General features: G+C 41.6%; 1 protein-coding gene across 1 annotated transcript in view; it reads right to left on the bottom strand.

The window, feature by feature from the left end:
* LOC124545562 (tenascin-like) overlaps positions 1-22,194 on the bottom strand; it is a 164,720-nt gene that overhangs the window by 101,733 nt on the left and 40,793 nt on the right. Inside the window, exon 2 of the mRNA XM_047124512.1 lies at positions 11,006-11,131. Coding sequence (XP_046980468.1) covers positions 11,006-11,131 — 126 coding nt within the window. The remainder of the gene's footprint in view (positions 1-11,005; positions 11,132-22,194) is intronic.

Genomic DNA, 22,194 nt, shown 5'->3' with positions numbered 1-22,194 from the left:
TTCATGGACTTTATGTTCCCAGACAAGGATGTCACGACACCGGGCAGCAACTGTTCGATTCTGGTGTGAAGAACATTCTGGACAGTTCGAGAAAATAATTTGGCCACCGAGATCGCTCGATATGAAACCCATCGAACATTTATGGGACGTTGTTGAGTGATCAGTTCGTGCTCAAAATCTTGCACCGACAACACTTTCGCAATTATGGACGGCTATAGAGGCAGCACGGCTGAGTATTTCTGCAGGGGACTTCTAACGACTTCTTTAGTCCATGCTACGCCGAGTTGCTACACTGGGAAAAGGGAGGTCCAAGACGATATTAGGAAGTATCCCATGACTCCTCTGACCTCATTGTAGATTAATCTACATCTACATGGATACTCTGCAAATCACATTTAAGTGCCTGGAAGAGGGTTTATCGAACCACCTTCACAACTCTCTATTATTCCAATCTCGTATAGCGTGCGGGAAGAAAGAACACCTATATCTTTCCGTACGAGCTCTTATTTCCCTTATTTTAATGAGGATAGTATGAACATTTGGAAAGATGACTAGTCAAAGGGAGTTATTGTGCCTGTCTATCAGAAGGATAACAAGAATCTCTGTAGGAATTGCAGAGAAACAGCACTGTGCCACTGCGTGAGGAGTTATGAAAAGATAATTTTACGGAAAATCAGGGATAAGACAGAACCACTACTAGGAGTAGAAAAACAAAGATATCGACCTGAAAGATTAACTACAGATATCTTATTTGCAGACATACAGGCTGTAGGAAAGAAATGGGAATATGGAAAAGACATGGTAATTTTATTCACAGATATAAAAAAGGCTTATGATGCTATTAGAAGGGAAGAAATATGGTAAGATAAGAACAGACTGAAATTGTCAAAATTAATACAACTGAGAATTAGAAACACGTACAAAAATGTCTGAATTGTGTTGCAACGGACGGCAACACATCAGAATGATTTATACCGGGCAGAGAGGTGTGCTCTCATCAGTGCTTTTTAGGATGGTCATGAACAACATCATAAGGAAAGATCACCAAGGATCAACAGCAGATAATATGAAGATCACAGCACGTACAGACGACGTGATAATTTGGGAGGAAAATTAACAGAAATTAGAAGAACAAGTAAGTACCTGGCAGAGAGTAATTGAGAAAACAGGCACGGAAATAAGCTCAGAAAAGGTAAAGTAATAAAGCCAGCAGAAAAAATGACAGAAAATGAAGGATTTAACTTAAAATTGAAAAAAATTATTTAAAAAGTAGATGCTTTCAAGAATCTAGGAAATAAATTAACCAGGAAAGGAAACATCAGGGAACAGAAAATTGTCCCAAGTTTTATTCTTGTATATCGGACATAATTACAAATTGGAAAATTCCTGCCAACGTACAGACCCAGATGTAAAAGTGATATTATCCCCCAATTTTCATTTACGGATGAGAATTTTGCACTTGGACAGGGATAGATCTGATCAGAAGACAAGAAACAGGCATTCGCTTTCTACGAGGGATCCTCGGTAAGAAGAGAAGGGACAGGATGAGGAATGACACAATACGAAACACCCTGCAGATCAAGTCCCTAAAAGAAACTATGGAGGGTAGCAGGCTTAAGCGGTTAGTACACATTAAAAGAATAGGACCAGAAAGAGTTCGAGGAAGAGCCCTAGAATGGCCTTAATGTGAACGAAGACCAATTGGCAGAGTATGAACAAGATGAAGAAACGACTTGAAGGATGATATGAACCGAAGAGAATGCAATGGGGGTAGATGCTACATGATAGACTCTGGAAGAGAAGAGAAGCTTGGAAGAGACTCTGTGAACAACCTACATAAGCAGGAACGTCTCAGGAAGAAGAAGATTACCCTGGTACCTACTAACGAATCAATACTTTCCTCACAGGTCTACAGGACTTGAAATCAGATGCCCAGGTACTGTGGATGCACACTATTGGACAAAAAGAATTCTATACTATAACGGATCATAAACCAAATATTTATTCCACATATGAAGTTTCGTAATAATACCATTACGTATATTCAGCTACAAATAGTCATTTTAGAGAGTCGTTTGCTAGACCTCTAAGATTTTGAAATATTGAGCACTTTCAAGTTTCTTATACTGTCTTTTGTTGTACACTTGCTTTTACATCATATACAAAGTGACACGTCTCAAGTCGACTGTACAGGATGTCAACAAAGTACCGCTATCACTTCAAAAAACTCTAACTTGGAAACTTTTAGTAATAGTTGTTTACTGTATACTGTTTATCACCTCTCAAAGATTTTTTTCCTTTGTCCTTTTCTGCAGATGTGATTTAGAGTGCGTCAAAATGGTCACAGACCGGGGGAATGAGCAATGCATCATCTGGTAGGTAGAATCGAAATCTATCGACGCCACCAAGATTAATAATTTCATGTAGCTCAGTGGCTTGGTGCAAGTCTTTCAATTGGACGCCACCTCGGTGACTTATGTGTCTCTATCCTGCTCCAGTTATCCAACAAACCTATAGTTCAACTTGGAATCCGAATCACGTTCCGCTTCTGGTCGCTCATCACATCGTTGACAGGTGAAGGAAGACTAAAAAATCCGTCGCCAGCAGGGTTTCAGTGGCAAGACCTTTGAGTTTCCAGACAAGCGCATTACCGTTAGGCCACTAATTTTTCGTTCTGCCTACTAGGACGTGCTGAACAGGAATGCCTCCGAATATTTTATGTAAAAACTCTTAAGGGTTTCAAATAAAACAAACTTTATTAACATTCTACATATTTATCCTTTATGTTTACTCATTTGCACCCTTCTGTCGCTAGAGGACTCCGAATTGTAACGTGCCATCGTGGCGGTGTGTAATGTTATATATGAGCAGAAGAATCAGCATGCTGTAATCAAGTTCCTAATTGAAAGAGTTCATCCATACATGGAGTACCCCCTCCTTACGCACGACCATGCCGGATCACACGCGAAGGCTGCGACATCTGCAACAATCCGACAACTTGGGTTCACTGTTATCGATCATCCTCCATACAGTACTGACTTGGCCCCATCCATCTGTTTCCAAAACTCAAAGAATGCCTTCGGAGACTTCACTATGATAGTGATGAAGCAGTGCAAGCAGAGGTGAGGTAGTGGCTCCGTCAACAAAGTCAAACATTTTAGAGTGACGGTATCAAAAAAGTCGTTGGGAGAAAGGTGTTCGTTGGCAGTATGACTACGTTAAGAAATAAGTATGTAGACATGAAGAATGAAGATGTAGAATGTTAATAACGTTTGTTTTATTTGGAAAGCTTTAAGAGTTTCCACATAATAGATTCCGAGGAATAACTTTTCAGCACGCCCTCGTATATACACTATGTGATCAAAAGTATCCGGACGCCCGTAAGAGCCGGCCGCTGTGCCCGAGTCGTTCTAGGCGCTACAGTCTGGAAACGCGCGACCTGTACGGTCGCAGGTTCGAATCCTGCCTCGGGCATGGATGTGTGTGATGTCCTTAGGTTAGTTAGGTTTAAGTAGTTCTAAGTTGTAGGGGACTGATGACCTCAGAAGTTAAGTCCCATAGTGCTCAGAGCCATTTGAACCAATCCACTGCAAGTACTATGACAGTTAGGCGGGAGGTGAGAAAACTTGGATTTCATGGTCGAGCGGCTGCTCAAAAGCCACACATCACGCCGGTGCATGCCAAACGACGCCTCGCTTGGTGTAAGGAGATTAAACATTGGACGATTGAACAGTGGAAAAACGTTGTGTGGAGTAACGAATCACGGCACACAATGTGGCGATCCGATGGCAGGGTGTGGGTATGGCGAATGCCCAGTGAACGTCATCTGCCAGCGGTTGGAGTGACAACAGTAAAATTCGGATGCGCAGGTGTTACGGTGTGATTGTGTTTTTCATGAAGGGGGCTTGCACCCCTTGTTGTTTTGAGTGGCACTATCGCAGCACAGGCTTACATTGATGTTTTAAGCACCTTCTTGTTTCCCACCGTTGAAGAGCAATTGGGGGATGGCGTTTGAATCTTTCAACACGATCAAACACCTCTTCATAATGCACGGCCTGTGGCGCAGTGGTTACACGACAATAAGATCCCTGTAATGAACTGGCTTGCACAGAGTCCTGACCTAAACACTATAGGACACTTTTGGGATGTTTTGGAACGCCGACTTGGTGCCAGGCCTCACCGGTCGACATCGATAGCTCTCCTCAGTGCAGTGCTCCATGAGGAATGGGCTGCCATTCCCAAGAAACCTTCCAGCACCTGATTGAACTTCTGCCTGCGAGAATGGAAGCTGCCATTAAGGTTACGGGCTGGCCAACACGATATTAAATTCCAGCATTACCGATAGAGCGTGCCACGACCTTATAAGTCATTTTCAGCCAGGTGTCCGGATACTTGTGAACACATAGTGTATACGGATAGTACATCTATAGGTTGTGATGAGTAGTTTGCGGGCATCAAAATACGTCGCATAAATGCCTGTATCTTTATATATTTATTATTATTATTATTACCTCTTAAAAAAGAGATCTGAAAGATATCTAAGACAGCATAAAGTCTGAAAATAATATATTACCTAACAATGTAGTCCCCGCTGTAATAAAAGATTGAAAGCAAAATCGCAAAAGTGTTCAGCCAAGTATATGCTTTACCTTTATTACAGTTTATACCAATATAAAAACATCGAGCTGACTATGAATCTTTAAATGAACCAAGTTACGTCATAATAACAGAGTTACATAATAACAATACAAAACTAAATTTTTTGAATAGAAATCAAGTGTTCAGAGGAAGTAGCGACATACTGTGGCTGTGTTTTACTTTGCAACCGTCAGAGTTTTTTAAGCTCAACACCCTTCCCCCTTCCCCGTCCCCCATCCCCAAGGATTTACCTTGGACTGAACTTGCAAAGTTGTATCAGTTTCTTCCCTCCCATGCCAAAGGCGTTGCTCCTTTCTTTTGACTCCCCTCTTCTGCTCCTTCCTCCCCTAACGCCACAGCTTCCCCTACCTCCCAGTTATATAACCCACACAGTATTACTGTGTGCAAGTGCAAATGTTTGGTATTCAGTTTAATATATGCCACTGCTTACTATGTTCTAAATAGTTGACGAAAAAATTGATTTCAAGATGCTAGAGACTATAACTTCACGATATTTTAATGAACTTGACATACTGTTTTAATTTGTGAATGCACAAAGTCAATATGGACTTAAAATCGTCTCATTACCTACAGATATTTGTTGTTGTTGTGGTCTTCAGTCCTGAGACTGGTTTGATGCAGCTCTCCATGCTACTCTATCCTGTGCAAGCTTCTTCATCTCCCAGCACGTACTGCAGCCTACATCCTTCTGAATCTGCTTAGTGTACTCATCTCTTCGTCTCCCTCTACGATTTTTACCCTCCACGCTGCCCTCCAATACTAAATTGGTGATCCCTCGATATCTCAGAACATGTCCTACCAACCGATCCCTTCTTCTAGTCAAGTTGTGCCACAAGCTCCTCTTCTCCCCAATTCTATTTAATACCTCCTCATTAGTTATGTGATCTACCCATCTAATCTTCAGCATTCTTCTGTAGCACCACATTTCGAAAGCTTCTATTCTCTTCTTGTCTAAACTATTTATCGTGCACGTTTCACTTCCATACATGGCTACACTCCATACAAATACTTTCAGAAACGACTTCCTGACATTTAAATCTATACTCGATGTTAACAAATTTTTCTTCTTCAGAAACGCTTTCCTTGCCATTGCCAGTCTACATTTTATATCCTCTCTACAGATATTTAGCACATAATAACTAGATTATACCGCCACAATAGGATAATGTTCACAACACAACACTTTTTTTCGTGATTGTATGTGGTCGTCTAATATAGAAGCCCATCGATGCAGCATTTCACAACTGCACGTTACCTACGTGGAGTGGTTACCGTGGTCGAGCGGCTGAGACGTAAAATGGGGAAGGCACTTTGCAGCGCTGCTCTGAGTCACATCTTGGACGAACGTGAAGCTAGAGATGCGGCCAAAGATCGTCAACTGACGTTGCAAAGAAACACGTAGCCGCAATATGTCACTATTCCCTCTAGATGCTTGATTTATTTTCTATAGATATTAAATGAGATGAGAAGTTCCGCCGTATGCAAGACACCTATTTTCTGTTTTGTTTCACCCATACATGTTTCAGTACTTTTGTGCTGTCATCAGCGGGTTTAATTCTTATTTTTTACTGTAAAATTGTTGTTACATATTAACATTTGTGTTGTTTATAACATTATGTCAAAGTTCCATTTATAGCTTAATTGGCGAAAGTGGATGTTTACATTAGTTAACATACCTTACAATTTTACAGTTAAAAGTAAAAAATTAAACCCACTGATGATAGCACAAAAGTGCTGAAACATGCATGGGTGAAACAAAACAGAAAATTGCTGTCTTGCATAAGGCGGAACTCCTCATCCCATTTTCGTAGCGGACACAACAATAAGAACTGCACCACAAGATGATTATGGAAATTAATTTTGTAGCACTATTACTAACACGACACTTGCTTAATTTAAAGATTCATGGTGAGATCGATGTTTTACGGTCGTATAGACTGTATATAATGATGAAATGTAAATGTGGCTAAACACATTTACCAGTTTTATTTTGACCTTTTATTACAGTGGGTATTATTTTGTTAGGAAATTTCTTGTTTTTGAGATATTAGGAGAATGAAAACTGGCGTTCTACGGATCGGAGCGTGGAATGTCAGATCCCTTAATCGGGCAGGTAGGATAGAAAATTTAAAAAGGGAAATGGATAGGTTAAAGTTAGATATAGTGGGAATTAGTGAAGTTCGGTGGCAGGAGGAACAAGACTTTTGGTCAGGTGATTACAGGGTTATAAATACAAAATCAAATAGAGGTAATGCAGGAGTAGGTTTAATAATGAATAAAAAAATAGGAGTGCGGGTTAGCTACTACAAACAGCATAGTGAACGCATTATTGTGGCCACGATAGACACAAAGCCCATGCCTACTACAGTAGTACAAGTTATATGCCAACTAGCTCTGCAGATGATGAAGAAATTGATGAAATGTATGACGAGATAAAAGAAATTATTCAGGTAGTGAAGGGAGACGAAACTTTAATAGTCATGGGTGACTGGAATTCGTCAGTAGGAAAAGGGAGAGAAGGAAGCATAGTAGGTGAATATGGATTGGGGGGAAGAAATGAAAGAGGAAGCCGCCTTGTAGAATTTTGCACAGAGCATAACTTAATCATAGCTAACACTTGGTTCAACAATCATAAAAGAAGGTTGTATACCTGGAAGAATCCTGGAGATACTAAAAGGTATCAGATAGATTATATAATGGTAAGACAGAGATTTAGGAACCAGGTTTTAAATTGTAAGACATTTCCAGGGGCAGATATGGATTCTGACCACAATCTCTTGGTTATGAACTGCAGATTGAAACTGAAGAAACTGCAAAAAGGTGGGAATTTAAGGAGATGGGACCTGAATAAACTGAAAGAACGAGAGGTTGTAGAGTGTTTCAGGGAGAGCATAAGGGAACAATTGACAGGAATGGGGGAAAGAAATACAGTAGAAGAAGAATGGGTAGCTCTGAGGGATGAAGTAGTGAAAGCAGCAGACGATCAAGTAGGTAAAAAGACGAGGGCTAATAGAAATCCTTGGGTAACAGAAGAAATATTGAATTTAATTGATGAAAGGAGAAAATATAAAAATGCAATAAATGAAGCAGGCAAAAAGGAATACAAACGTCTCAAAAATGAGATCGACAGGAAGTGCAAAATGGCTAAGCAGGGATGGCTAGAGGGCAAATGTAAGGATGTAGAGGCTTGTCTCACTAGGGGTAAGATAGATACTGCCTACAGGAAAATTAAAGAGAACCACTTGTACGAATATCAAGAGCTCAGATGGCAACCCAGTTCTAAGCAAAGAAGGGAAGGCAGAAAGGTGGAAGGAGTATATAGAGGGTTTATACAAGGGCGATGTACTTGAGGACAATATTATGGAAATGGAAGAGGATGTAGATGAAGATGAAATGGGAGATACGATACTGCGTGAAGAGTTTGACAGAGCACTGAAAGACCTGAGTCGAAACAAGGCCCCGGTAGTAGACAACATTCCATTAGAACTACTGACGGCCTTGGGAGAGCCAGTCCTGCCAAAACTCTACCATCTGGTGAGCAAGATGTATGAGACAGGTGAAATACCCTCAGACTTCAAGAAGAATATAATAATTCCAATCCCAAAGAAAGCTGGTGTTGACAGATGTGAAAATTACCGAACTATCAGTTTAATAAGTCACAGCTGCAAAATACTAACGCGAATTCTTTACAGACGAATGGAAAAACTGGTAGAAGCGGACCTCGGGGAAGATCAGTTTGGATTCCGTAGAAATGTTGGAACACGTGAGGCAATACTAACCTTACGACTTAACCTAGAAGAAAGATTAAGAAAAGGCAAACCTACGTTTCTAGCATTTGTAGACTTAGAGAAAGCTTTTGACAATGTTGACTGGAATACTCTCTTTCACATTCTAAAGGTGGCAGGGGTAAAATACAGGGAGCAAAGGCTATTTACAATTTGTACAGAAACCAGATGGCAGTTATAAGAGTCGAGGGGCATGAAAGGGAAGCAGTGTTTGGGAAGGGAGTGAGACAGGGTTGTAGCCACTCCCCGATGTTATTCAATCTGTATATTGAGCAAGCAGTAAAGGAAACAAAAGAAAAATTCGGAGTAGGTATTAAAATTCATGGAGAAGAAGTAAAAACTTTGAGGTTCGCCGATGACATTGTAATTCTGTCAGAGACAGCAAAGGACTTGGAAGAGCAGTTGAACGGAATGGACAGTGTCTTGAAAGGAGGATATAAGATGAACATCAACAAAAGCAAAACGAGGATAATGGAATGTAGTCAAATTAAATCGGGTGATGCTGAGGGAATTAGATTAGGAAATGAGACACTTAAAGTAGTAATGGAGTTTTGCTATTTAGGGAGTAAAATAACTGATGATGGTCGTAGTAGAGAGGATATAAAATGTAGGCTGGCAATGGCAAGGAAATCGTTTTTGATGAAGAGAAATTTGTTAACATCGAGTATAGATTTAAGCGTCAGGAAGTCGTTTCTGAAAGTATTTGTGTGGAGTGTAGCCATGTATGGAAGTGAAACATGGACGATAACTAGTATGGACAAGAAGAGAATAGAAGCTTTTGAAATGTGGTGCTACAGAAGAATGCTGAAGATAAGGTGGGTAGATCACGTACTAATGAGGAGGTATTGAATAGGATTGGGGAGAAGAGAAGTTTGTGGCACAACTTGACTAGAGGAAGGGATCGGTTGGTAGGACATGTTTTGTGGCATCAAGGGATCACAAATTTAGCATTGGAGGGCAGCGTGGAGGGTAAAAATCGTAGAGGGAGACCAAGAGATGAGTACACTAAGCAGATTCAGAAGGATGTAGGCTGCAGTAGGTACTGGGAGATGAAGCAGCTTGCACAGGATAGAGTAGCATTGAGAGCTGCATCAAACCAGTCTCAGGACTGAAGACCACAACAACAACAACAACATGATATTTCTAGATACCCTTTACACTGTGACTATTTAACAAGCAAAAAAAATAATAATAATAAATAAAATAAACTCTATACACGGCGGGCGCTCTTATCACTGCTGGCCTCAATCTGCATCCATTTAAAACTCAACACTGGCCTTTTCTTTTAGTACTGGGTACTCCTGCGTTCCAGAAGTAAGATGCTTTCTATACATTTTAAGGCTACGAAAATAAGCTGAAAACACGTCCAGATGTGGTGGGTTGGGCTGCCACCCATAGTTACAGATGACTGACGTCGTAGGCTGGGCAGACTCGTAAAACAAGACAGACAGCAAAATGAGACAGAACTAACGTCAGACTTTAATGCTGGGCAGGGTAATAATAATAATAATAATAATAATAATAATAATGGCGTGTGAAGAGGGCCTCCCGTCGGGTAGACCGCTCGCCTGGTGCAAGTCTTTCGATTTGACGCCACTTCGGCGGGTTGCGCGTCGATGGGGATGAAATGGGTACAAACGTCTGAACACACAGTGCACCGAACACTCCTAATGGTGGTCCTCCGCGGAAGACGACCCATGCATTTGCCAATGTTAATATCACAAAATCAGCAACTACGACTGAAATGGGCACGTTGCCATCGGCACTGGACGTTGGCGCAGTGGCAGAGCGTTGCAAGGTCTGATGAATCCTGATACCCTCTTCATCGTGCCGATCGGAGGACGCGAATCCATTGTCTTCCAGGGGAACAGCTCTTGACAACTGTACTGTAGAACGGAGATAAGTTGGCGGTGGCTCCATTATGCTCAGGGGAACATTCACGCGGGCGTCCCGAGTTTAATGTGATAAGCAGACGCAACGTGCAAGGCACATAACGGCCAAGGAGTATCGTGTACTGGTTGCAGATTGCATACACCCCTTCACGACGATCGCGTTTTCCGACGGCAGTGTCATTTTTCATCAAAATGATGCGCCTTGTCACAAGGCCAGGAGTGTGATGGAGTGGTTCGAGAAACAGTGGCGAGTCCCAATTAATGTGCTGGCCCCCCAACTCACCAGATCTGAACCCGATCGAACACATCTGGGACGTGATTGAACGTGACATCAGAGCTGATTCCCCCTTCTCACTCCCCTGAATTTATGGGAATTAGGTGACTTACGTGTGTGTCAACTCTCTCCAGCGACCTACCAAGACCTTCCCTGCCACGACGCATCGTCCCTGTTATCTGTGTGAAAGGTACATCGGGTATTAAATAGATGGTCTCAAGGTTCTGCGTGATCAGTCTATAATGAACACCTGGAAAGAGTCGATGGAGAAAGATTACTTCTCCGGAAGGAAAGACTTTTTCACAAGCTTCGGAGAAGGAGTCCAAGAAGACTGAGGAAGTGGTGGGGAAAAGTCTTGCTGCTGGAGTTGAAGGTGGTGACTGCCACTGACTCACCATGCAGACACCGTGCGCCGTCGTAGTCGGGCACGTAGCCGGCGGCGCAGGAGCAGCGGTTCTCGACGCAGCTGGCGCGCTCGATGCCGCCGCAGTCGCTGTCCGCGCTGCACGCCTCCCGCAGCTCTGTAACACGCCAAACACCAGCCAGCTTAGCGCTTATAACGACCCGTCATTAGTGGCAGAGAGCAACTTTTGATTGCGGATTGGGAAGGTCACCTGCTATGCTGTATCGAAGGCATTATCCTGGCTTTCGCCTGAAGGCGAACGATGCTGTGATATGCAAATGATTAGCTTTTCAGAGCATTTACACGAGGTTGGCGCCGGTGGCGACACCTACAACGTGATGACATGAAGACAGTTTCCAGCGGATTTCTCATACACAAACAGCAGCTGACCGGCGTTGCCTGGTGAAACGTTGTTGTGATGCCTCGTGTAAGGAGGAGAAATGCGTACCATCACATTTCCGACTTTGATAAAGGTCGGATTGTAGCCTATCGCGATTGCGGTTTATCGTACCGCGACATTGCTGCTCGCGTTGGTCGAGATCCAATGACTTTTAGCAGAATATGAAATCGGCGGGTTCAGGAGGGTAATACGGAACGCCGTGCTGGATCCCAACGGCCTCGTATCACTAGCAGTCGAGATGACAGGCATCTTATCCGCATGGCTGTAACGGATCGTGCAGCCACGTCTCGATCCCTGAGTCAACTGGTGGGGACGTTTGCAAGACAACAACCATCTGCACGAACAGTTCGACGACGTTTGCAGCAGCATGGACTATCAGCTCGGAGACCATGGCTGCTGTTACCCTTGACGCTGCATCACAGATAGGAGCGCCTGCGATGCTGTACTCAACGACGAACCTGGGTGCACGAATGGCAAAATGTCATTTTTTCGGATGAATCCAGGTTGTGTTTACAGCATCATGATGGTCGCATCCGTGTTTGACGACATCACGGTGAACTCACGTTGGAAGCGTGTATTCGTCATCGCCATACTGGCGTATCACCCGGCGTGATGGTATGGAGTGCCATTGGTTACACGTCTCAGTCACCTCTAGTCCGCATTGAAGGCACTTTGAACAGTGGACGTTACATCTGAGATGTGTTACGACCCGTGGCTCTACCCTTCATACGATTCTTGCGAAACCCTACATTTCAGCAGGATAATGTACGACCACATGTTGCAGGTTCTGTACGGGCCTTACTGCATACAGAAAATGTCCGACTGCTGCCCTCGCCAGCACATTCTCCAGATCTCTCACCAATTGAAAACGTCTGTTCAATGGTCGCCGAGCAACTGGCTCGTCACAACACGCCAGTCACTACTCTTGATTAACTGTGGTATCGTGTTGAAGCTGCATGGGCAGCTGTACCTGTACACGCCATCGAAGCTCTCTGTTTGTCACAATGCCCAGGCGTATCAAGGCCGTTATTACGGCCAGAGGTGGTTGTTCTGGGTACTGGTTTCTCAGGATCTGTACACCCAAATTGCGTGAAAATGTAATCGCATGTCAGTTCTAGTTTAATAGATTTGTCCAATGAATACCCGATTATCATCTGCATTTCTTCTTGGTGTAGCAATTTTAATGGCCTGTAGTGTATTTTGCCAGAAATTCTAATTTTTAATTTTTTATTGTTGTAACTCAAATTATAATAATGCAATGAATTTGAATATATTATTGTAGTGTCCTAAGAGGATTTAAGACCACTAACTACAATAGTTAATTTATGACACAAATTGCGTTATTAAACAGAGTTTTGAATTTTGCACATCCAGAATTATGTTTTTTTTCGACATGCTACCCTAAAAAATCAGAATGTAATCGGAAGATCTCGTGTTTTCTAGTTCCAATGAGACAGCAAAATGTTTGGGATATCACCTGAAAATCTTAGAATTAGCGCTTATATTTTGAGAAAGGGCTTCTAATAATGCAAAAAATATAAAACTGAGATAATGGGGTTCAAAGCTTACCTCAATTTCTTAAATGCTTGATACTGATACTCCTCATCCTTCAGGTTTCTCTTCTCACCCCTTAGAATCTACCTGACCTGAATTTATAGGTAAGGTAGTGATCTGTCAGCCTTCTTGACCCTGCTGTCATCGATGATTCTGTTACAAACACACCTGGATCTATATCAACTTCCTTCAGAACTTCAGTTCTGCCATTTTTACCGAAGGTAAAACATAGAACTGAACCATAAACACTTGTTTTGAGTACTTCATGTCTACAGAACGTCCTTTTTGAGCGTCTAGTGCAAATTAAATTATTGAGGCTTTCATTTCTATTCTGTATCTTCCCATGAAGATACGACTTCAGTGAATCAAAAGTATCGAAGGAAAACAGGCTTTACACTCATAAAAATTGAATTGCTGCAAGAAGTTACCCTAATATCGGAAAAGGTGGGAGTGGCTGCCAGTGCAGAGTTAAACTGTTTAATATTTTAAATTGACGCTGATGTCACACTAACGTTCGCACACAGCATACATTAAACTCTGTAGATTATGAAACTAATAACTTTGAAAAATCGATTTTTGCACCCAAATCCATTACATCCCCACGTAAGCGATTTACGGAAGTCACGCAAGCTTAGTATCTTACTGCTACACCACTCGCCCGATTTGTGGCATGCAGCCGAGCTGAGACTCGCCACACTCACACAATCATCTTGTTTCTGTTTAGCTGTTACTCACGCCCCAGATCGTACGTAGCAACGAGATTTTGCAGAATCTTTCAGCAGGTCAACTGGAATTATGCTTTGCTGCTAAAATTTTGAGACTAGGACTGAGGCGTCTACATGATCAAACTTTGGATATACAGGTCTATTACAATGCTTCTCACAAATCCAAAACGTTTCACATATAACACTTGCACTGTCTCTGGCGTTGCACGGGAACCCATATATCTACAAGCGAGATCCGATTGCATCATGTGACAGGCTCGCGAGAAAGACAAGCCTCGGGATGTACGTCATACTGAAGGTTTTACCATTGCCAGCAGCCATCTTCGACATGGAGCGAAGAACTATTTCAAACGAAAAGTTTTGATCATGGCTGCTTGGTTCAGTGACCGTTTATAAATTAACATTGAAACAATGAGCCCTCGGTCACAATTTTTTGTCTTATAAACCAGGTTTCAACACTTCTAAGAGTGCCTTCATAAGAATTTAGACATTTGAAGTGGTCTATAACATAATTACAAATTTATGCGAAAAAATATTTTATATAAAAAAGTGAAAGTTCTGACTAACAATACAAGACAGAGACAGTACTCACATATTAGGTATAAAATAAATAACAGTCCAGAAGGGCTTTAGTCACAAAAATTCGAAAAGAATGTGTGAAGGCGAGCCTCTAAGGGCTGCTCATACCTGTACAACCACAGGTTGCAACGGATTGAGGCGCCCGCGTTCTTTCACTCTGCTATTCACCGAGCTACTTCCAGCTACTGCTGGCACTGGTAAAACCTTCAGTGTGACGTACATCCCGAGGCTTGTCTTTCTCGCGAGCCTGTCACATGATGCAATGGGATCTCGCTGGTAGATATATGGGTTCCCTTGCAACGCCAGAGACAGTGCAAGTGTTATATTTGAAACGTTTTGGAATTGTGGGAAGCACTTTCGAAAGAAAAGTTCAACGACTAAATCGATTTACTCAAAACGATAGAAGTTAATAACGAGTATAAACCTGGCATAGTAGATGACATCCTCAGAATGAAAACTGTTAAAAGAGTTACTACCCTCGGCACCTCTATCACTGAACCTAACCCAAAAAAAATTTTTTTTCTATTCCTTTCTCCTATCAGATCCAACGTCTTCTGCATAATAAATACAACTGCAATGTTGCCTTTTCCGCCAGTAATGAAGAAAAGCTTCATTCATAATTTAAAATCGACTCGTTCCCCTTTAGAAAGTCCTGGCGTCTATAGGATTTTCTGCCATACCTGCTCTTCTTACTACATGGGACAAACAGGACGTGCCTTTACAACCAGATATAAAGAACAACTTTTAAGAAAAAAAGCCACTAGCCCCCAAAATGCGTCTTTTGCCTGATTACAGGTCACGTGCCTAAAGCTATTTCCGATATCAACATCTTGCACACCGAGAGAAAGGGAGTAGATTAGATATTCTTGAAGAATTAGAGATTTTTAAACATATTTCTCGAAATGATAGCCACATTCTCAATAAGCAGCTGCAGTTACGTAACAAAAATTTCTTAAACGGTATAAAGCCGTTACTTGACATTTAATTTCAGGTCTCCTCGTGCAGCTCACCGATTTTTTTTTTTTTTTCGATCTAAGTCATCTCATAATTTTTCATTTATTGAAAGGTTTATTGGCTGTTTTTCATGTTATATCATTTTCTACAGGCTGTATCATTCAGACCTTTCCGTATTTTCTATAATGACGTTTTTATGCTTAAAACTGTACTTCTGAGATCTGATGTAGACAAAATGTTACTTTATCTGTCACTGTTAAAGAAAATATTGCCTTTTACATTATATACTGAATAATATTCATTATAATTTTCGTCTGTCTACATTTAAATGTTAAGTAGCAAGTTGTACCTGCGGCTACTAGACGGCGCTACAGTCTGTAACTGCGCAACCGCTACGGTCGCAGGTTCTAATCCTGCCCCGGACATGGATGTGTGTGATATCCTTAGGTTAGTTAGGTTTAGGTAGTTCTAAGTTCTAGGGGACTGATGACCTCAGAAGTTAAGTCCCATAGTGCTCAGAGCCATTTGAACCATTTTTACTAGACGGTGCTCTCGCTGCGATGTCATGTTCACCTGCCGCGCTTCTTAACGCGGGCGCCTTAGTTCGTTGCAACCTGTGGCTGTACAGGTATGAGCAGCCCTTAGAGGCTCGCCTTCAGATATTCTTTTCGAATTTTTGTGACTAAAGCTCTTCTGGCTTGTTATTTATTTTAAGCGTGACATGTAAGTACTGTCACTGTCTTGTATTGTTAGTCAGTGCTTACACTTTTTATATTAATTTTTTCCCATAAATTTGTAATTATGTTTTAGACCGCTTTAAATGTCTAAATTCTGATGAAGGCTCTCTTAGAAGTATTGAAGCCTGGTTAATAAGACTAAAAAATTGTAATGCGCGGCGCTGAGGGTTGGATAATGATCTGTGGACGATACCTCGATGCTAATAAAATTTCGGAACTCCATTAAATAGTAGACATTTCCTTACGTGACGTATTATCATCAACGGGTTTGGTATGTATTACGGAATACATGTGAGAAAAACAGTATGAACGCCATCTGAAACCAGGACCTCCTACTATGGCCAACGCTGGGTGTAGCTAGGGCCCCAGAAGCTGACCGCATGACTAGGTAGACGACCTAATCGAGATGGAACGACATTTATAATGACATGAAGAGCGCTAGCCTACACACAAGAAGCAACTGATCGGGATAAGTGAAAGTTAAACTGCTGAAGGGGGAAAACGCTAACTAGCGTGGAGAAGAAATATAAATTGTCCGAGTATGCGAATGTTATTTATTAATAGAACGTAACAGCTAATAGAATGTAACAGTTAACAGAATGTAACAGATAACAGAATGAAACGAAAATAACTGAAATAGTAATGTAAGCAGTCCACTAGACCACCAATCCTACATCTCGCTCCTCGAAATGTTAAGAGCAGCTATTCATTCGTGTAGCCATAGCATTCTTAGTTACTTTACCATTATTACGGATATTTAAATTACGTCTGTGCAGCTACCACAAAATGCGCATTTGTATCACCATAATCAATTTGTTTTATTTATAAAAAATGGTTCAAATGGCTCTGAGCACTATGGGACTTAACTTCTGAGGTCATCAGTCCCCTAGAACTTAGAACTACTTAAACCTAACTAACCTAAGGACATCACACACATCCATGCCCGAGGCAGGATTCTAACCTGCGACCATAGCGGTCGCGCGGTTCCAGACTGTAGCGCCTAGAACCGCTCGGCCACCCCGGCCGGCTTTTATTTGTATAAAACATCACGAGTGGTCTATAGCGAAACATAGAATTTTGGTTTGTTTTCTAAATCTCTAGCAGACGCTACTTCCTTATGTGAGCGGAAATCTAACAAGAAATGCCGTAAGTAAAAAATCACACCTCAGTGTCTCCTATAACAACGATTTTTGGAACCAGGAAGCAAACTAAAACTGTACATATGTTTCGTTGCAGACAAGTGATAATGTTCTATATCAATATAACGAAGCATGTCGTTATATAAATTAGCATTTTCTGGTTATTGCACGGCTGGTATTTCAAATACCTTTATTAAAAGTTAAGATGATTATTTTTAATTTTCCATACTGCCTCTAACTGCTAATTTTTGGTGTATTTTTAGCGCTGTCGTTCCGTAGAATCGGTGAGGAGAGGAATATGCTGGAAACATTGACAAGATGTAGGGACAGGAAGATAGGACGTATAGTGAGAAATCAAGGAATAGCTTCCCTAGTACTTCAGGGAGCTGTAATGAGTAAAACATCTGTGGGATAAGATTGAAACATAGCCAAAAATAACTAATGATGTTGGGTTAAGTGCTGTTCTACGAAGAAGAGGTGACACAGGAGATGAATGGATGGCGGACCCTATCAAGCCAGAAAACAGCGATTTCGGCGCTGTGGCATTTAGAATTAACTAGATCGAGTGTAGGACTATAAACATCTACGATGGCAGATATTGCCATATTGCCATACTGATCTCTTCGGAGGTGCTGTACCTAATGCATGGCCTCAGCCTTACATTTCTGAGTGAAGGTTCGATTTGTATAACAAAACTTATTCCTCCCAGATTTTCGTCCACTTAAAGAAGCGTCCTGTTTACCGTCTAAGGATGCGTGCTGAACATTCAAAGTAAAGAACATAAAAGACTGGAAGTGAACCGTCTTTGAAAGTAAATAGGTTATTCATACACACGAGAGTTTGAAAAACAAAGTAGCATTTAAACCAGCAAGCAAATATTTTGTTTATAATATACAAAGTATTTCGAGGTTTAAATTCTCATCTCTTGGTAGTTTTGGTTTTACATGCAGCTAATTGCAGCATCTGCATTAATGTATACCTTAGTAATATTACAGTGCGCAGGCATTCCGAAGGTCCCATAAATAGTATATAAAACGAGATCTAGCTGAAAATGAGGTTCCCGCCACTGAACATACAGTACAGAATTAATGAAATTCTTTGTGACTGCCTACAGGGGTCTATTTGTTTTTCCGAGTCTCCTCTCCGTTTTACGTATACGATCTGGAAAAAATAATTTATGGAAGTTGTGTCGTGAATACTGGAGTTTTATCTGATCCGCGAAATTATGAATGCAACGACACACGAAGGACGTGCAGTATTTAGGCAATCACTATGTTGCTGTCCCTAGCACTTGACGTGTGTGGTGTCACAACATCCCCTCCGTTCACCGCCACCGCCTACCATCATCGGTATAATTTCTTTTTATTTTTTGTTATGTATCGTGTATTTTATGTGTTACTACTATTATCGGACATCCCTCTAGCCCCATTTGTATTTATAGCTCAGTATAAACGGTCTGAAGATGGTCACATTCTGCCGGAAACCAGTAGCTGTTCAAAAGAAATATTTCATTGCGGTCAAGATTGTTTTTAACTTATTTGTAAAGAATCGTATTAAGTTCCATAAAACGTAAATCTGGATTTAAAGGTGTAGCCACGAATGAGAGAGTGAAATATTCTAGGTAAAACAATTGTGGGTATAAAACAGAGGATTGTAAGTGAATTTGTCTGACGACTGACTCGATAGACAATGGCAGACGCTTTCATAGAAGGACAATTGTGAAGAAAAGAAAAATGATTGAACTCTAGTACTTAGTCGACGACGAACTGAATGGGAATGGTGCACAATCCCGGGTAGACAAGGGCGGATCAAGAAACTGCCAGCATCCTTTTCGAATAATCTGCACCGGCATTCGCCTTGATGCGTTCAGAGAAGCAGCGGTAAAGGTAAAGTGAATCGTCGGGTATGAGGATTTGTACCCCACACACCCCTAATGCCAATCCAACGGCTCGACCACAGCGTCGGTGAACAAGTTGTTGAAAGGTTCCCGTTACCATACTATATTAATAGGTGACGATATCAATTTATCAGCTAGCGATTATAAAAATTACTTGTTTACCGCTTCCAGCAGAAACATAATCTGTCTGTGACCGTTATCACAAGATTGTGGCGTACAGGTAGACAGACAGCATGCTGATAGCGGAGTCCCAGACCTGGGGCACTGGTTGTATTCCACAGACATCGAACGTTGACAATGAAGTCACTTTAGCAATCTCTCATACAAACGCTGGAACTTCTGTCAGTCTGAAAAACTGCGGGAAGACTAATGGAGTGATCATCAGTCGCAACGGCCCTTTGATGAGGCTCTGAGCACTATGGGACTTAACATCTGAGGTCATCAGTCCCCTAGAACTTAGAACTACTTAAACCTAACTAATCTAAGAACATCACACACATCCATGCCCGAGGCAGGATTGGAACCTGCGACCGTAGCGGTCGCGCGGTCCCGGACTGAAGCGCCTAGAACCGCTCGGCCACACCGGCCGGCGCTTGGTGAGGAAGCTTTGTGTTAAATTCAACAGTGTTGCCCAAGAAGCAAGGAGTAGTAGCGGTACGATCGAGACACTGGGGGTCCTTAAAGAACCTGGTCCGTCTGATAATGCCAGATAGCTAATGAAGCAAACAATAGATGTAGGCATGTGACAGTATTCGTTCGTTACGTATGCAGCATACTGTTAGTGCCTAGGCGAACGCTGTGCAAATCACTCGGTCTTCATAAAGCGAGGGAAACTTAACAAATTGGTTGTGGCACAAGGCGACGTTCGCCGTGATTGCACTGCAGAGTTTGAAAATACAGTCTCACACCATTTTTCCCTTTTTTTTGAGTCATCAGTCTTCTGACAAGTTTGATGTGGACGGCCACGAATATTTCTCTAGTGCTAACGTCTTCATCTCGGAGTAGCACTTGCAAACCACGTCCTGTATTATTTGCTGAATGATTCCAACCTCTGCCTTTCTCTACACTTTTTGCCCTCTAAAGCTCCCTCTAGTACCATGGAAGTCATTGCCTGATGTCTTAACAGATGTCCTATCGTCCTATCCCTTGTCCTTGTCAGTGTTTTCCACATATTCCTTTCTTCTCCGATTCTGCGCAGAACCTCCTCATTCCTTACGTTATCAGTCCACCTAGTTTTCAACATTCGTCTGTAACACATCTCAAATGTTTCTATTCTCTTCTTTTCCGGTTTTCCGACAGTCCATGTTTCACTACCACACAATGCTGTGCTCCGAAAGTACATCCACAGAAATTTTTTTCTCAATTTAAGACCTGTGTTCGATACTAGCAGACTTCTGTTTGCCAGGAATGCCCTTTGTGCCATTGCTAGTCTGCTTTTGATGTCCTCCTTGCTCCGCCCGTCATTGGTAATTTGGCTGCCTAGGTAGCAGAATTCCTTAACTTCGTGACCACCAAGCTTGATGTTAAGTTTCTCGCTGTTCTCATTTCTGCCACTTCTCATTACTTTCGTCTTTCTTTTATTTAATCTCAGTCCATATTCTGTATTCATTACACTGTTCATCCTCTTCAGCAGATCACGTAATTCTTCTTCACTTTCATTAGCATAGCAATGTCATCAGCGAATGGTATCATTGATATCCTTCCGCTTTGAATTTTCGTTTCACTCCTAAACCTTTCTTTTCTTTCCATCATTGCTACCTCGATGTAGAGATTGAACAGTGGGGGGAAAAGACTACATCCTTGTCTTACACCCTTTTTAATCTGAGCACTTCGTTCTTGGTCGCCCACTCTTATTAGTCCCTCTTCGCTCTTGTATATATTGTATATTACCCGTCTCTCCCTTTAGCTTACCCCTGTTTTTCTCGGAATTTCGAACATTTTGCACCATTTTACATTGTAGAATGCTTTTTCCAGGTCTACAGATCCTATGAGTGCCTCTTGATTTTTCTTTAGTCTTGCTTCCACTATCAGCCGCAACGTCAGAATTTCCTCTCTCGTGCCTTTACCTTTTCTAAAGACAAACTGATCGTCATCTAGCACATCCTCAATTTTCTTTTCCATTCTTCTGTATGTTATTCTTATTAGCAACTTGGATGCATGAGCTGTTAAGCTGATTGTGAGATAATTCTCTCACTTGTCAGTTCTTGCAGTCTTCGAAATTGTGTGGAAGGTATATTTCCGAAAGCCAAATGGTCGCCAGACTCATACATTCTACACACCGACGTTTCGTTGCCACTTCTCCCAAACATTTTAGAAATTCCAATGGAATGTTATCTATCCCTTCTGCATTATTTGACCTTTAGTCCTCCAAAGCTGTCTTAAATTGTGATTATCATACTGGATCCTCCATCTCTTCTAAATCTCCTCTTCTTCTATCACATCAGACAAATCTTCCCCCTCAAAGAGGCCTTCAGTGGAATTCCCGTTGCACTCTTAACATTATCGCCCTTGCTTTTATTTTCACCAAATGTTGTTTTGACTTTCCTATATGCTGAGTCAGTCCTTCCGACAATCATTTCGTTTTCGATTTCTTCAGATTTTTCATGCAGCCGTTTCGTCTTACCTTCCCTGCACTTCTTATTTATTTCATTCTTCACGACTTGTATTTCTGTATTCCTGAATTTCCCTGAACATTTTTATACGTCCTTATTTCATCGATCATCTGAAGTATTTCTTGTGTTACCCACTTACCCATGCTTTCTTCGCTGTTACCATCTTTGTACCCATGCTTTTCTTTCCAACTTCTGTGATTGCCCTTTTTAGAGATGTCCATTCCTCCAACTGTACTGCCTAGTGAGCTATTCCTTATTGCTATATCTACAGCCATAGAGAACTTCAAACGTATCTCGTCAGTTCTTGGTACTTCCGTATCCCACTTCTTTGCGTATCAATTCTTCCTGACTAATCTCTTAAACTTCAGCCTTCTCTTCATCACTACTACATTGTGATCTAAGCCTATATCTGCTCCTGGGTACGCATAACAATCCAGTATCTGATTTCAGAATCTCTGTCTGACCATGATGTAGTCTAACCGATATCTTCCCGTATCATCCGGCCTTTTCCAAGTATACCATCTCCTTTTTTGAATCTTGAACAAAGTATTCGCTATTACCAGCTGAAATCTATTGCAGACCTC

The sequence above is a fragment of the Schistocerca americana genome, chromosome 1, assembly GCF_021461395.2.
Source record: "Schistocerca americana isolate TAMUIC-IGC-003095 chromosome 1, iqSchAmer2.1, whole genome shotgun sequence".
In the NCBI taxonomy this organism is placed as follows: Eukaryota; Metazoa; Arthropoda; class Insecta; order Orthoptera; family Acrididae; genus Schistocerca; species Schistocerca americana.
Note: the sequence above shows the minus strand (reverse complement) of the source record. Positions and strands in the feature narration are given on the sequence as shown.